This window comes from Melospiza georgiana, chromosome 3 (assembly GCF_028018845.1).
Source record: "Melospiza georgiana isolate bMelGeo1 chromosome 3, bMelGeo1.pri, whole genome shotgun sequence".
Taxonomy (NCBI): Eukaryota; Metazoa; Chordata; class Aves; order Passeriformes; family Passerellidae; genus Melospiza; species Melospiza georgiana.
The window spans coordinates 48,793,440-48,810,505 of NC_080432.1; the positions used below are offsets into that span (position 1 = coordinate 48,793,440).

The 17,066-nt window shown below is 40.5% G+C and overlaps 1 protein-coding gene across 4 annotated transcripts in view; it reads right to left on the bottom strand.

The window, feature by feature from the left end:
- The window catches only part of RMDN2 (regulator of microtubule dynamics 2), a 47,840-nt gene extending 36,302 nt beyond the window's left edge, over positions 1-11,538 (bottom strand). Inside the window, exons 1-4 of one of the 4 annotated variants that reach the window (XM_058021504.1) lie at positions 11,447-11,538; positions 10,165-10,634; positions 3,611-3,806; positions 2,546-2,648 (exon numbers count right to left, since the gene is read on the bottom strand). In XM_058021504.1, the coding sequence (XP_057877487.1) occupies positions 2,546-2,648; positions 3,611-3,806; positions 10,165-10,616 (751 nt within the window). In that variant the 5' untranslated portion in view covers positions 10,617-10,634; positions 11,447-11,538. Of the gene's footprint in view, positions 1-2,545; positions 2,649-3,610; positions 3,807-10,164; positions 10,635-11,135; positions 11,196-11,446 lie in introns of those variants that run through there. The other 3 variants (XM_058021508.1, XM_058021505.1, XM_058021506.1) reach the window with 3 other exon arrangements.
- Between the last annotated feature and the right edge of the window lie 5,528 nt (positions 11,539-17,066).

Sequence of the window (17,066 nt, forward strand, 5' to 3'; positions counted from 1 at the left end):
AAACTGCCCCCAGCATTGGAGGTGAGGCTGCCCCAGTGCAGAGCAGAGCAGCACAATCCCCTCCCTTGCCCTGCTGGTGATGCTGTCCCTGATGCCCCCCAGGACAGGGCTGGCCCTCCTGGCTGCCAGGGCACTGCTGGCTCATATTCAACTTGCCAGTGACCAGGATCCATGGTGCTGCTCTCCAGCATCTCATTCCCCAGCCTGTCTGTACATCCAGGGTTGTCCCATCCCAGGTACAGAATCCAGCGCTTTCCCTTGTTGAACTTCACACCGTTGGTGATTGCCCAGCTCTCTGGTTTGTTGAGGTTCTCTCTGCCCTCAAGGTATTCAACAGCTCCTCCCAGTTCTGCATCCTCTGTGAACTTGGTCTGTGTCCCTTCCAGTCCTGTGTCCAAGTCATTTATGAAGATGTTGAAGAGCACAGGGCCGAGAATGCAGCCCTGTGGAACCCCCCTAGTGACAGGTCCCCAGTCTGATGTCACCCCATTCACTGTAACCCTTTGTGCCTGGCCTGTGATCCAGCTGCTCACCCATCCCATGATGTGTTTATCCAGCTGTGTGCTGGACATTTTGTCCAGAAAGATCTTGTGAGAGACAGTATCCCAAGCTTTACTGATATTCAAAAATATTATATCAACTGGTTTCCCTTGATCAACTAGTGGGATACTTTGTCATAAAAGGAAATCAGGTTTGATAAGCAGGACTTTCCTTTCATGAAGCTGTGCTGGCTGTGACCAATGGCTGCATTGTCCTCCAGATGTTTTTCTGTACCTCCCAGAATAATCTGCTCCATAACTTCACCAGGCACTGAAGTAAGACTGACAGAACTATAGTTGTCAGGGTCTTCCTTCTTGCCCTTTTTGAAAATCAGGACAATGTCAGCCAACTTCCAGTCAGCTGGACCTCTCCAGATTCCCAAGACTGCTCAAAAATTATCAGGAGAGGTTTTGAGATGACACCAACTATTTCTTTGAGGATTGTTGGACGAATCCCATCAGGCCCCACAGATTTTTAGGAATCCAGCTGAAGCAGCAGATCATACACAATTTCCAGGCTGACTAGGAATTGATCATTCTTGCAGCCATGGTACTCCAGCTCAGGGCACTGATAACTCCTTGCTCCATTACCCGTGTTGAAGACAGAGGCAAAGAACACATTAAACATCTCCGCCTTGTCCATGTACCCGTTTGTGAGGCAACCACCCTCATCCTGTAATGGGCTGATGTCATTTTTACACTGCCTATTGCCATTAATACATTTGAAAAAAATTCTTTATTGTCCCCCACAGTCCTGGCCAGCTTCAAGTCCAGTCGCTGGTAAAAGCAAAAGATTCAGCAACAGAATTTACTGTTTTCATTTACTTTGTGTCATAATCCCCACTGTAGGATTTATGTACAAAGCCAAGTTGCTACTAAAGCAAAGACAGTATCAAGTAAGTTGCTAAGACAGTGCAAGTCTTCAGGAGTATTTAGATGACAAAAGGATTGGAAAAAGGAAGGATGTTGAACAAACTGAGGGTGAATGTGGAATATGTTACAACAGCATGAAGGCATCACACTGCCTTTAAGGATGACAAAGTGCAGTTGAAACTGCTTTGTCAGTGACACTGTCACTGCCAACACAACAAAAAGTCAATGAGAGGTGTCACAAAAGACAAAACAACCCAAACTTGGGTTACACTTACAAAACCCGATTTGGTGCGGCAAAAAAAGAAGGGGAAATGGAGAGACAAAAGAAAGAGAGAAATATTCTGAGATAAAGGCAAAAAAGATTATTTTAAAAACAGTGCCTTGACTGGAGGAGAGTGACACAGTATAGAGAAAATGTAGGTTTTAATGTAATAAAAAGAAGGCCCAAAATAAAAAGGCAAACAAACTGCTCCTCTAGCCAATATCCTTCCAGACAGTGAAACGCCAGGCAATGATTTTAAAAGCAACCAAAAAAAAAGTGCTATGATGGAGAAAATTAAAAATCTTGTAGAGATTAAATTGTCAAACAGGACACATGGGGTGAGATGTCTGGAAGCAACATCAATTGTCACACACCACTTCTCTTTCTGGTCAACAGTTCCTCCAGATTCACAGAGTTTCATCACCACAAAAGAGACTGCTGATATGAAGGAGCGCTCCCTGATGACTGGAAAGCAGAAAAATAAACCTTGACCCAGCCTCAGCATTTATTCATTCCTCTTGCTCTCCCAAAGATGCAATTAAGAAACTGTGCTAAAAACATCTGGGAGTTTTCACATTCTGCATCCATCTGTTTCTCAACAAAATACAGGATTTTACAGCCATCTGCAGAGACAACAGCCACCAATAATGACCCATTATACTTCTCTGCCACTGATTTTGGATCTCTCATTGAGGAAAGAGTGAACTGAAGTTGCAAACTGTGGTGGTTTACTGTACAAAACATTACCATTACAGTACAAATGCTCCCATCTATTGGATTGCAAATTCCTTACATTGGAAAACTTAACCAAAGTTCAAAGCATGTTTCACTACATTCATATGGCATTCTTCATAAACATTTTTCCTCTTACCATCAGTTACATATTTCCTCTTCTCCTCAGCATCAGTAGTCATCTCAAACAGATCTCCATAAGCACGTGCAAGCCTCCAAAGAAAGTCCACACAGTTTTCATACTGAAAGTAGAGGACAGCTACATAATTAAACTGATCAGAATGTGATTTAAACAGTTTACTTTCACAATGCTTAAAATTAATAACATGCTGAAAGTAAATAATCAGAAGATGGCATAATTTTTTGTTAATTTTCCATTCTTCTACACACTACTTTTAGTTTCATGTGAGAACCAATTGACCAATCTTCCATGGACAAAAGAGAATACAGCTTTTGGAAATACCCTAGACTGTCTGAAGAGGTTTTGTTTTTAAATCAGTTTAAACTTCTTTCAGTATAAACATTTACAAGGTAATCCAGCAAAACACAACAAATCCCTGAACAAAGTGATGTGTATTTTCTTTAGGGAAGTCATAAGCACCACACTCACTCACAATATCCCATTTACCTTTCTTGGTATTCCAATATTCAGATGAAAATACAGTTAGAACTAATGCTTGCCAAACCAGAATAAAATGGTACACTGAACTGAGAACTGCACATCAAACCACCTTTAAATTTTATCTGGAGTTACATATGGGCCCAGTAATGCCAAAGGAAAAATTCACATGAATGGTATTAGAAAGGTATGAGCAGACGAGATGCTCACAGTTTCAGAACAGTAGGTCTGGTTTATTACTTAATTTTACAGGATTTTCTCACACAGACTATGCCAAAACCAGCAGAAGTAAGTGTATTTTACATTGAAAAAAGCCCATGATCTTTCTTTCATGGAAGAACTCCTCTGTCAAACAAAGCTTCAAGGTTATTGAATCAGAAAGGGATATAAAATGGAAGAACTCCTATGTCCACACAACATGAATATTGACACCACTCTGCAATACTGCTTTTTGACTGTATGTTAAAAATATGCTTGAAATTTCATAGTCCATTTCTATGTGGATTTTAAAGCTTGTATTTAGTTCTCAAAAGCAGAGTTAAGTATAAGTCAATGGCAACATAATGTTAAGTTTACCCACACTACCTTGTCATCGTTCTCAAGCAGCAGTCTGAAGCCCTCCTTTTTATCAACCTCTGAACCCTTGTGCAAATTGTCCACCTGCTGTAAAAAATTAAGTAAGTCTTCATCTTTTTCTGATTCCACCATGGCATCAGGTGATTTCGTCCATCTCTTTTCTTCCTCGGAGTCTTCTTCAGAATCAGTATGGGCGGTAAGGTAACTAAAATCACAGAAAAAAACAACCATTTTTTTCTTAAAAAAAAAAAGGGGCACTGTTAAATAAAGAGCAAGAGTTTCAGAGCACAATTTATCCTGGTTGTCCAACTTTAAAGGATTTTTTTTTAAGGATATCAAGCTTATTGTTATTATTACAAAACCTTTATCTTCAAAGGGATAGCACAGTCATATTCCAAACATAACAGGTAAGTAATTGTACTGCTGCCTAATACTCCATTAAAAAAATGCAGATACATATTAGAAACACATGTAGCCTTGTGTTTCATATGCAGAACACTTGAAATCATTAATGTGTTTTAAGACATGCTCTGTAACCCTGAATAGGCCTCTTCAACTCTTTACCTCAATTCCCCTATTTTTTGAACAAGGAATGAGCTTACTAACCAAAATATAAGTGCTATAACAATAATTTATACAATATTTTCTTAAACACTTTTAAGATCTAAATACAAGCCAATAAAAATAACACCATTGTTATAAATTCCTTATTTCTCCTGAGCATTCTGAAGTTCAGAGTATCTGAAACTGGAAAAAAGCTTATATTGATTTGTGATGCTTAGTGCACAAGGCAGTCAAGGGCAAAGAAATATTTGCAAAAGCATAAATATCACACAGAGATAAGCAGGTGGCCTTACTGTCCAAAGTGCTGAGAATATATTAGGGTACTCCAATTTCAAAGAGGAGCAGCTGATAGCATTGTTTTTAAAAAGCAGCCTTTTGTGTTTTAAAAAGCAGCCATCTAAAGATGGACAGAGAAGCCTCATCTTCTGCATTTCCACTTTTGAAAATATTGCTCTGGGGAGAAGTAATAATGTAAACCTATCAGCTGCCAGGTTCAGAGATTCTCTAAATGGTTACTACAAGTATGAAAAACATGGAATGTACTATACACATCGAGTAACTGAATAATCAAAATAGACCATAACAGTCAGAATACAAAAAAACCTATTTATTTTTTCAGAAATATAACCAGGACAGAATGCTAGCAGTCAAAATGAAGGTTATTAATGATGGCTTTCAAAGATTCTGTTTTCAGTATGTTGCCTTCAGAACAGATGAGTGTATCAGAGCAGATACACTTCCAGCCTGTAAATGAACCAATGCTTAAAAGCTACAGAAGTGCTAGATGTGGCAAAATAAATGAAGCTGCAAAATTCACCCAGTGACACCAGAAAGAGAAGTCAAAAATACATTTGGATAAAACAATGTATACACAGACCACGTGTACATGTTCAAACTGAAAAATACCATTGAGCAGAACAGAGATGGGAAACTTCATGTTTTTACAGTTTTTTTTACAAAATCTTGATAATGCTGAAGTTGATGACACATCATATGCTGTATCTTGCAGAGACTATACTCAGTCACTGAACATTTATTTTCATTTTCTGAAGCATGTTTAAAAACACAGCATATGGTTCTTCCATAGTTATTTTGAAGTGGGCACAGATATATATCATGGCTGCATTTATAAGAGCCCCAACTTAACTGAATGTATAAGGGAGTTCCTGGGAGTGGGACAATCTTTTAGCTCCAATACAAAAGTCTGTGATGTGAAGTAGGCTTGGAAAGTATCTTTCCTCACATGGTTTAGATGCTCCATTCCCCCTTAATAAAAGATAAATGCACTGAGGATATGGGCAATTCCCAACCTAAACTAAGGGTACTACACAATATAAAAGAGCAACAACTAAGCAGTAAAGACAATATCCTTAGTTACAGGAATTTGGGCACTGCATCAGATGCTACCTAATCAGGCAGGTCAGTGTTTGGAAGTCAGTGTTGGTGTTGTATTCTTTACCTTTGCTGCATAAACATCTGCTAAAATTTCTACGGTCATTACTGTTCCCATGTTAGATAACAGATAAAAAAGATTATTAGAAAATGCTATCCTCCCAGCAAAAATACAATGGCTGCATGACAAATACAAGGTTGGGCTGATGCCCAAGCCCATTGGGCTGTCAGTCCAAACAAGCCCAGCAGAGATTTCCAGCAGCACTATGTCATGACAAAACATCATGTCAAAACATCATTTGTGCTTTGTCCAGCACAAATGTCATGACAAAACATCAAATTGAGGCCAAACATCAAATTCATATGACATCAGGTAAATAATATACTTTTTGGGAGACTCATAGAAAAAGTGTGAAGTAGGTCACTATCTAACAGACCATGTGAACCCAGAAGGAGCTAATTACAAAACAGCAGAGACATCAGGGTCATGTCTTACCCATTCCCTCTCATCTCCACTGTACTAGCAAACTCTCCTAGCTCCTCTATTTACCTGCTTTATGAACCCTCAAAGTATTTAAATGTGGAACAGACCCTATTAAATGTTGATCAGAACATCATGATTTTCAATTTACTTGTTGGGCACTATCTGCCTTCAACAAAGCAGCTAACAGTCTTATATATCTATGCATTCTACAGCACTGAAATCAGTACTGACACAAACAGAAATGGAGAGTCTTCTTAACACAGTTTAAAAACTCCAGGACTTTAAGGACTGATAACACTACTCCAAAATAGAAATAAACAGAAAACATGGAATAGTCATTATTGTTTGCTTTACAAATATTCCATATAACAGAAAGCTGCAATTTTACCTGGCATTTTCCTGCAAGAGGTTTTATCAGATGATAAACAGAAAAGCGATTTACAAGTGAAAAACACATTGATCAATATTTGAAAAAATGGAACAGTGTTTAAAAAATGTCCAGAGTCAGTGCCAACTTGTTTTCACCTTTATTACCAACAGATTTTAAATAAAAGAGAAAAACAGTGATAAGAACGTGAGGAGCAACGATCAACCAACAGGACTCAGTTGTATCGCAATAGACTGTTCAAAGTTCAAAGGACAAATGCAAAGCGTGCTGGAGACTCGCCCCACTGTGGCTAAGCAGTTCAGTAAATCCCAGCACCCAGTACTGGATTAAAACAAGCTACATGGTATAAAACACCCCTGTGATATAAACACAGTTGGGTGGTTCAAAAATTGTGTTGGGGTGTCAGTAAATTGGCAGACACTGGGCCTAACCAGGTATCATTTGTTCACAACACTTCAGCTTTTACACAGATCAAATATCATCTGTCATCTCCCTGCCAAATTAGAAGAAAAACACAGGCTGACACAAACACCCTCTCATCTGCTCTGGCTAATTCCACAGAAAGGTGATTTTATGTCACAGATGGATCTGGATCAAATTTGCACTGTATGATTCAGCAAACTGCATATCCATCAGTAATGATTAGTGGCTTTCAAGGAAAGGTTTGGCAAACTGGATTCTTAAGCCAGCTGAAGGTTGCATTTAAAATAAATGAACAGCAAAATAAATTAGAAAATGCTAAGTGAAATGATACTCAGAAGCAGGCAGGGCAAATTTCTTTTCCTGTTGACTAAACTATTTCAAGGAAAAATTATAAACAGAGCATCTATCAGAGAAGAATTGACTGAAGTTAATCTTTCTGGTGCCTGATGCCAAATGCAATTTGAAGAGCTTGGATGCTGGGCCAGCTGAAGACAGGCTCCAAAATGACACTGATGTCCAGGGCTCATCACTGCCATATCAGGGAGGAAACAACTTGAAAATCACAGAGAGGAGAATTCGGTGACATGTTCCATTCCAGGTGATCATCTAGACACAATTTATTGTATTTGTAAATAAATGAGTGCTTGTTACACATTCTCAAATGTTAAACATTGAAGTTTTCACTAGGACATTACTGGAACTGAAACAAACTAAAAAAGAAAAATTGAATACAGAGAAGCACAGACTAGAAACCACAGACTCTTTACCATTTAATGTCTCATCCATTCAGTGCCCCTTCCATTCAGACTGTCATTATGTCAAAATATAGCTCATTTATTAAAACACACAGGATATTTCTCCACTTACAGAAATACATAATTTTTGAAAGGCAAAAGAGAAAACTTCTCTTCCCAAGGTGTTGAATACCAACAGTGACGTTGAGAATATGCCCAGAACAGATCAAACCAGTGAGGGCCTTATTAGAGACTGTCAGCTTCCAATATTTAATGTAAAAACTAGGAAGTACTAAAAGCTTTTCTGGAAGAAGTTTACAAACCTGAAACCAATGTAGTCATCCAGCACAAATCCATAAAACTCTTCAGATTAGTTTATCTGTCAATTCCCAGCATCGACCCATTCGTCAATTAAAAACAGAAGTGCTTAACTCAAGCAAAGTCCTATCTTCCAGATCATGAAATTACTGCTGAGGCAGTGAAACACAATGCACTTTAGATGGGAGTATAGAAAGGTGAAAAAAATGTTTTATCAGTAACAAAGAGCAAAACCTTTTTTCTGTAGTGCAAAAACAAGCACCTGAATGCACCATTGTGTGTGGAATTAGCCACAGAAGAGTATAAAACAATGCACTTGGTGTAATGCCTGCAGCATATGAAGTAGTGATGTAGAGTAACTGGAAAAAACCCAAGTGTTGCTATTGACCCTCCTGGCCATGCACCAGTCATTAAAGTTACAGCAGACCTTGGAAAAAGCTATATATATTGCAACTGTACACATTAGGATTGACAATCTATTTGCAAGAGGAAGAAAAAAAATACTATTTACTCAAATGAAATCAAATTATCTCAAATTGAGAGAAGATATGAAAAACAAACACATCAAGTACAAGGTGTTAATAAGAAAAAATCCCACCTTTTTTCATAAGGGATTGAAAAACAGCATTGGGAAAGAACATAGCCAAATGACTAATGCTAACTGTAACCTTGAATTATCTTCCTTGCCTCTGAGTGTACACAAATACTTGTCAGAGAAGGCCTCTCTTAAGGACACACTCAATGCTCTTGCACACTATAATCACTTGTATTGGATCACCGCATCAGCTTCTTCGTCACACACAAGAACCTGAACACACAAGTTCCCTTGGCTTGTTTTCAAACAGCAACACATCACTCCTGATCAGAAAACAGGATTTTCTCAAATAATAAATAATGGCAACAAATAATAAATTATAAAAGCAATAAATTATAAATTATAACCCTTGCATTGTGTCTGTGGACTTGGTAATTCATTAACTGGTCCCTTTGCCTTATCTGCATCTCTGAATATTTTATTCATAACATGAAGGCCCATGCAAACCAACCAATGGATGAAATCATCTGGGAAACTAAGAGAACCAAGATGTTTCCACACCAGATGAAGGAGGACTCTGGTTGAATACTTATGCCAACCTCGAATACCTAAAATAAAGAACTCGCTCATAATAGAACTGACAAGTCTTAAAATATGGTATCAAAATATAAGACTTGTGAACCATGTGGGCTGGGATGTAACATAGAAAGAAATTCTGCTCACAGGAACTGACAATGAATGTGGAGAAACTGTTAAATATAGAATTCCATTAACATGCAGCGTGTTAGCTGTCTCCAGAATATTACAGTTAGTTAAAATATTTTAAAGAGAAAAGGTGACATAAGATGGGCAATTTACAGACATAATGCTGCCTACACAGATGTGTAAGACATGCTGAGAAGTAGCTCAAAAAACTCAGTTGCTATAAACATAGTATTAGTAAATTGCACCTAAGTATCTAATCTGATTATACCAAAACAAAGTTGTAATTACAGGAGATTAATGTCAAGACAAAAATATAGTGCCTCTCCTGGAATCCTAGTAGAAATCATCCCCCAGTGTGTTTCTCAACTCATGAGAATAAAAGCCCCATTACCTATAACGTGACTACAAGATGTGATCAAACTAGGAACTTTCCACCTGACTGAGTCAGTACTCTAAATTCCTCACGGTCACTTTCTGAGCCACCAAAGAGTGTATACAACAGCTGATATACATAAACATTGCCACTTGTACAGAGGTTCTTTCAGACGTAGCTTCCAGAGTACGCAATGCCTCTAGGCAGAACACGGTAATAACTCATCTGTGAGGCTGATAAAAAACAATTATCAGGAAAAGCACATGAGCGTTTGTACAGTTGGAATAAACTCTGTCAAAGACACTTTGCACTACAAGAACTTTTAAAATTACACCATTATTCTGAACTTTGCCTCTTATTGCATAGCTATGTAGCAATACTGCATTAGTGTTACCAAACACACTCTTAAAAAAGAATCTGTATTATGCTTGGCATTAAGTCAACTTCAGCCATCGTGCAGACTCAGAGATGGTCACCAAGTCTTCTCTGATCTAAAAGCTGTTAATCTGAATGTTTGTAATTATTTTTCCAGAAGTATAAAATCTATATCAAACTTTTAAAAGGCTCCTGTTTACAGTTTCATATAGGTAATGATGCAACTTGCACTGCATTTGTACAGTAGAATATGCAGATTATTATTAACTCACCCTCCTTCACTTTCTGCCTCCTCAGAGCTGGTAGTCTCTCTAGGAGCTGTCTCTGCTTTTCTCCGCCTTGTTGCTCTGTGTGATGGGCTAACTCTCTGAACATCACCACTTCCCTGAAGCTCATTTCGAACAAGCTCTTCAAGTTTCGGAATAGCTTCTTTCAGAAATTCCACCTCTCTCTTCAGTTCGTCCACGGTTAGTAGCAGGCCATTCAATTTTTCTAGGATCTGCAGTTGCCTTCCATGTAAAACCATTACTGCTCCTTGATCATTAGGAGCCTCATTCTGTGGCAAGACCACAGAATTAATTCTGTTACCTAGATCCTGGAACCCTCGAATACGCACAGCTGCACCCGGCTTTCGGATCTTGCGGTAACAAACCAGCACCAGGCTTAATCCAGCAGTCCCTGCCATTATGCCCAGCATTAGTCCTCTATTTTCGAAGGGAGACATTTCTGCACGCTCCTAGAACTGTGAGACAACAATAAAAGAGTTTAAGATGTTTTCCAGTGCTCTACGCAAGTGACTTGCTCTGCTCTGAAACCACGAAAGGATAAGGCAGGAAGAACCGCAGACGCTAAGTTAGACTTTTTACAGGTTCTGCAATACGAGGCAGCAAAAAACAAGCTCAAAGTGGGTTTGGGGGTGTGAGGGGCGCTGGCACGTGGGCAGGACCGAAGCCTTCACTCTTAACCGTCCCGGCATCCTGAGATTTTTTTGTTTTAATGCGAGAAACTCATATAATCGGATTTTCCGCCACCGCAGAGAGGCGGAAACCCAGCTGTCAGGCCGGAGCGCCGCCCGGAGGGGCGTCACGCCGGTCCCCCAGCCCCACCGCGCCGAGGGCTGCCCGAGCCCCGCGCTCGCCTCCTGCCCACCCGCAGCCGCCCCGGCCCCGGCCCCCGCCGCCCCGGCAGCGCCGGCCTCGAGCCCAGCGCCGGCCGCGAGCCCAGCGCCGCCCCCGCTACGTACGTACGGCCGGGCCGGGCCGGGCCAAGCCGGGAGCAGCAGCGCGTCCGGCCCAGAGCCCGCAGCTCTCCCGCCGCGGCACAGGGGGCGGCGGCGGGGCCGCCCCGGGGCGGTGATACCCGGATCGAGGGGGCCGGGCCTGGGCCGCAGCGCCGGCCGGGCCGCCCGGGTGACGCGCGCTGCCCGGTGGAGGAGGGATCCCCGCGGCGCTGGGAGTCCCGGCGGGCCCTGCTGCTGCTGCTGCTGTGCTGCGGGGCGCCGGCTGCACCTGCCACGGACATGGCTGGAAATAGGCTGTTCTAGAGCAAGGGTACCTGTTCGTGTGTCTGTCCTCAGTCTGGTGGCCGCTCGATTTCACCGGTTTAATCTTTTGCTACTTCTCGGCCACAGAGAAATTGTGTTTCCACTGCACTGGTGGAGACCTGAAGCTGCAAAATCACGGAGAAACCCCGCCCAGTTGCCAGGAGGACGGGCAGACCCGGCACAAAAGCCTCGTTGCAATCTAAGGGCCCAAAGCTGATTTTACCAAAGTCCATTATGGATTACCCAAAGTCTGGAGGAACTTACAATAGAGTGATAGAATGGTTTGGGGTGGGAGGGAACTTTAATGGCCATCTAGTTCCAGGGCCCCTGCCGTGGGCAGGGACACCTTCCGCTAGAACAGGTTGTTCAAAGCCCCATCCAGCTTGGCCATAAACACTTGCAGGGTCGGGGCATCCACAGCTTCCCTGGGCAATCTGTCCCAGTGCCTCACCACCCTCACAGTAAACATTTTTGTACTAGTGTCCAATCTAAACATTTTCTCTTTCAATGTGAACTCACTTTTCCTTGTCCTGTGACTCCACACTCTTGTAAATAGCATTGCCCCATCTTTCCTCTAAGTTCCCTTCAGGTCCCAGGCCACAATTAGGTCACAACAAAGCCTTCTCTTTTCCAGGCTGAACAATCCCAGTTCTCTCAGCACAGGAGGGGTGCTCCATCCCTCTGATTAACCTGATTTTCCTCATCTGGACTCATTCTAATAGATCAATGGCCTGTATTGGGGACCCCAGAGCTGGATGCAGCAGTGGAGGTGGAAACTTGACAGAGCAGAGGGGCAGAAGTTGGATTTACCAGAGTGTGGGAGGTATTGCTGCTGTGCCCCATCTGAGATCACTTTTATTGGTGACTCTCACAAGGCTCTCCTTTGCCCTTTGATGACAAAATGATCTGGTTCCTGTTTCTGGCCTTGGATGGAAGAAGGATCACCACAGACAACTTGCTCTGACCATTTGTCTCGGAGTGGCAAGACCTTGAATGCTTGTGGAGAGCCTGTGCACAACGTCCTGCCAGAATTTACAAGCATAAGACTCGTGTTGTTCTGTATAAGGGCTTAAGGAAGCATAATGGATACCGCTGTGTCTGTGCACTAGCAGAACCACTTCAGCAGCTGAAACTGTCCTCAACCATAGCAATCAGAAACAAAGGAACACAATTCTTAAAAAACATACTAATTGCCTTTAAAAAGTGAGCAGACTGCTGTTCAAAACAAAAAAAAAGTACCTAAAACAGGTACCAAGAACTCAAATTTTTTCAATCTTAGTACAAATTAGCAATTGTAAATCAGCCTAAGTCAACTACAACTCTAAAATAATTTTTCATTAAGATCTTGAGGATGAAATTACCCTTATGAGACCAAACTGTAATCTGAGACAAAGGTAGAAATTTGTTAGAATGAAGAAATTAATACTGTTTCAGTATTTTGCAGGTTTGCCAGTTACAATATAATAATAACAAAATGTATAATCTGTTCATGTGTTTGTAATTTGAAATTTTTAAACAAAGGATGGAAATCTCTTCAATTTTATGGAAACCTCACTAAACTCAATTATTTTAACAAATTTCACTATAAGTAATAGTTTTAAGATACACAATCCCTCAGTGTTTTAAAATGGAACAAGAAAACATAAATCTCTATATGCTGATAGTGTTTCAAGTGTGCAGGAATGGTAATATAAATGTGTTGGAAAATCTTTAATTTTTTTTTCCTTTTTTTTCAGTATATTCTGCCAAAATCTTTCCATAAGCCAATTAAAACAGGAAAAGATTTTAAAAAGAGAATTAATTGGAGAGCAAACATAGCACAGAGCTGAAACAAAATACTATGGATGAAAAAGCTAAGCAAGTATTTTTGAAGATTTTCCAAAGCAACTGTCTTAGGCTGCAGGCCTTAGACAAGGAAACTGTTTTCAAATATAATGGCCCAGAAGAACTACCATCTACAGCTGCCTGGATATGTAGCAACTATGAAAATCAGGTCACCTGTCTGGTCCCAAGAAGTTATTGCATATATGTAGAAACTTGCTGGAACTCAGCAGCTTTCCAAGCTGGAGAACTAAACATCAATTAACCTAGGTTTGACATAATTCAATTGGCCTAAATTTGACATATGTTCTAAAAAAACTGAAATAAATGTTTTTAGAAAAGTACTATTCTTTTGCATATGAATTTTTCTAGTTAAAAAAACTTTGTTCCTGAAGTCCTAAGAAACAAGTCCAGACAACCATCTGTTATAAAATGTTTAGCCCCAAATATTTTTAATGTATTTTCAGCCTTATTTCCTAAGAGCACAAAGTTTATGCCCCCAGGTTGTCCATGTGTTGTCCTTCTGACAAGCCATAACATTACACTTTCTCCCCCCACTATCTCCTGAACATGGAGCTTAATTTCAGCCAAATGTGACAGAATATGTCAGGATCATAGAATTGTAGAAGCATGGAGTGGTTTGGGTTGGAAGGCATGTTCATGATCATCAAATTCCAACTACCCTGTGATGGGCAGGGACACCTTTCACTAGAACAGGTTACTCAGGCTGCATCCAACACGGCCTTGAACACTTCCAGGGATGGGGCATCCACAGCTTCTCTGGGCACCTGTTCCTGTTCTCACCACCCTCTGAGTAAAGAATTGCTTCCTAACATCTAAATCTCTCTTCTTTTAATCTAAACCTACTTGTCCTATCATTATTTGCCCAAGTAAAAATCCACTTTCCCTCTTTTTTTGTAGACTCTTTGAAGGATTGAAAGGCCACTCCAGGTAGTTTCGAGAAGGCCAGCACTTTGGAGTGGCAAGACCTTGTGAACATCCTGCCTCCCTCCACCCCCAGCCCTAGGCAGATGCACAGGAATGAACTTAGCACACCAGTGCTGCAACACTGACACACCTGCACAGGGCACCAGCCTTCTTACAGCACTATTTTTGTAAAACCAGGATAGGCAGTTTACTGGGCTTTTGGGAAATTTTGAACTTGGACAACATTTTTGTGTCATAGTAGAAAAGTTAGGACATTATTGAGTGGTGGTGTTCAATGGATCAGAGAGCCATTACATCGTAAGTAATTGATGCATATTTTTTCCAGACAAGGTAAACATAATCTACTGGAGGTTTCACTTCTGATTGGAAGGCATTTGTATGTTACAATTTTCATCACTTTCTTTAGTTGTAATTCTTCTGTCCATTTTCTTTCGTGATATGCTGTTCTTTCTGAAATGCCCCTCCCTCCCCCACTCCCAAGAGATTAATCTATTGCTTGTAACAGATACAGAAACCTTTAATGAGCTAGTAGCAGTTCATACTTATTACTTCAGCAGTTGTCTTGTAGGTGTAAAGTCAAATATTGTTAATATGTCACCAAATATTGTGAAAGCTTAAATACCTTTGACCAGACTTGCAACCAGCCTGCCAGAAATCCTGTCTGGATGTCAGAACAGTCAGAAATCACTGTTCTGTCAAGTTTGGTTAAATTCTTCTGAAAATTTTGCCATAAAAATAAAGTTATATCTTACCTCAAAGGGAAGCACTCACTGTCAGACTTGTCAGTATTCTCTGCTGCTTTTGGCCTGAACAGTTGTCCAGTGTCCCTGATGAGAAATTAATCAATTGAAGTTAAAAGGAGATGGGCAATAGCACGCTGATCTTTTCTGTTTGCTTGAAATAAAGATATACTGCTTAGCACAGTTCCCTGGGGAGATGAGGCTGCCTCTGCCTTTATGTCTCCATGCATGCAAATGTAACTGAACCTTTCCCTCCTCCCCAGTATTTTTGAATCTTTGGCCAGTCTCAGTCAAATTCAACAGAGAAACTCTAACAAATTTTGTTGAGTTAGTTGATATTTTAAAGAAGAAATTTCTGAATTAGAGTCATTGCTATGGGGAAGATTGCTTAACCCTTGGTGCAAAACTGAGAATCCACACATGAGAAAAGCATTTTGCGAGGACAGGAAAAGCTAAAGCAGAGCTCACATTTTATCAGATGTGAACAAACAGAACTACAAGTTATAACCTGATAGGAAACCTGGCTTCATTAGTTCAACTGCACTCACAATCATCTGTTTATTTATTTATTGTGTTGATAGGATCCAGTGCTGCAATTTTACCTAAGTACAAATGGTCACTGATGGTATGGCTTTTCAAACAGCAAAAGAAAAAATGTACGTACTGTTCCTGCTTCTTTGTGTCTTCGGGAATCTCAAGGACATTATCAAAGTATATTTATACAAGCTCTGTTAACTTTTTTAGGCCAAGGTGGATGATTCAGTTTCCTTGATGTAAGAGATGAGAGTTGGCAGCCCAAAAGAGTTTGCATATGTTGTGTTGACAACAATAGGAAAAAATAAGCAAGGCTACATCTGATGTAATTTCACAGCACTGCCTGATTTCTTCACAAAGCGAAAGTGTCCTTGGAGTGCCTGGGTAAAAAGAGGAAAAATATATGAACAGTCATAAAAAGAAAAATAATGTGTGTGTATAAAAACATATTTTACATATGTATGTGTATGTGTATGTGTATGTGTATGTGTATGTATATGTATATGTATATGTATATGTATATGTATATGTATATGCATATGCATATGTAAATGTATATGCATATGTATATGTTCCTTGGGAGTCAAAACTCAAAAAGAATCAAAGTTTTTATAAAGATGTGTGTGTGCACACTGTATTCCACATCACCCACTGTATTTTCTTTTACTGAATGAAAAATGTCTTTTTTTTCAGCTTCTCTATAAATATGCTATTTCAGAGCATACTGAAGTTTTTAAAAAAGCTTTACTGTTTCCACCTGCAAATGGCAGCATGCCCCTTCCTGAACTCCAGTAAATATTGCCTGATGGCCCTAGGATGCCTACAATTTCACATTAAAAAATCATCATCCAGGTGACATGGTCTGTTCTTCCATCATTTCTGTCCCTCTTCTCTGTTACCTCTTGTGAGCTTATAAAAAATAATCCTTCTTGATTTCAAGTTTCCATCTAGGCCACTAAGGCTTTGTGTACATTAGCAAGCAGTGGGGTCTGACAGGAGTGGGTCTCTGGGCCAAATAGCTGGTGCTGATTCCAGGACATCCATGCTGTGCCCTGGGTTAACTTTTGCCAACTCCAGCCTGATCACAGGGGCTGTGTGCCTGTTTGTGGCTGCAGTGCCTCTGCTGAGCTTCTGCAATGGATATTCCCAAAGTGCAGCCAGGTGTTCCATGCCTGGTACATGTTGAAGCAAAGCTTGCCAAGCTGGGACAATTGGGAGATTTGCCTGCGAGGTGCACACCTGAGCCAGCCCAAAGCATTGCTGTCCACATACATATTTAGACTAGGAGAGTCTGACGTGGCTTCCACCACCGTTCAGGGCACAGTGAATACAGCAGGAGTGCACCTTGCAGGCAAATCTCCTCCTTCATCAGGCTCCTCCTTCATCGTGAGAGCACTGTGAACAATGGCAATCAGTAAGTGCAGCTAAAAGCACCAGGAAAAGTGGTGAAACCAGGTGAGTTAAGGGGAAGCATAAACAAACACCTAACCACTTAAAAGAGTTTTCCTAAGTACAGTAACAAAATTATTACTGTAGGCAACGCACCCACACATACACCCTCACACAAATATATTTATGCACACAGCAT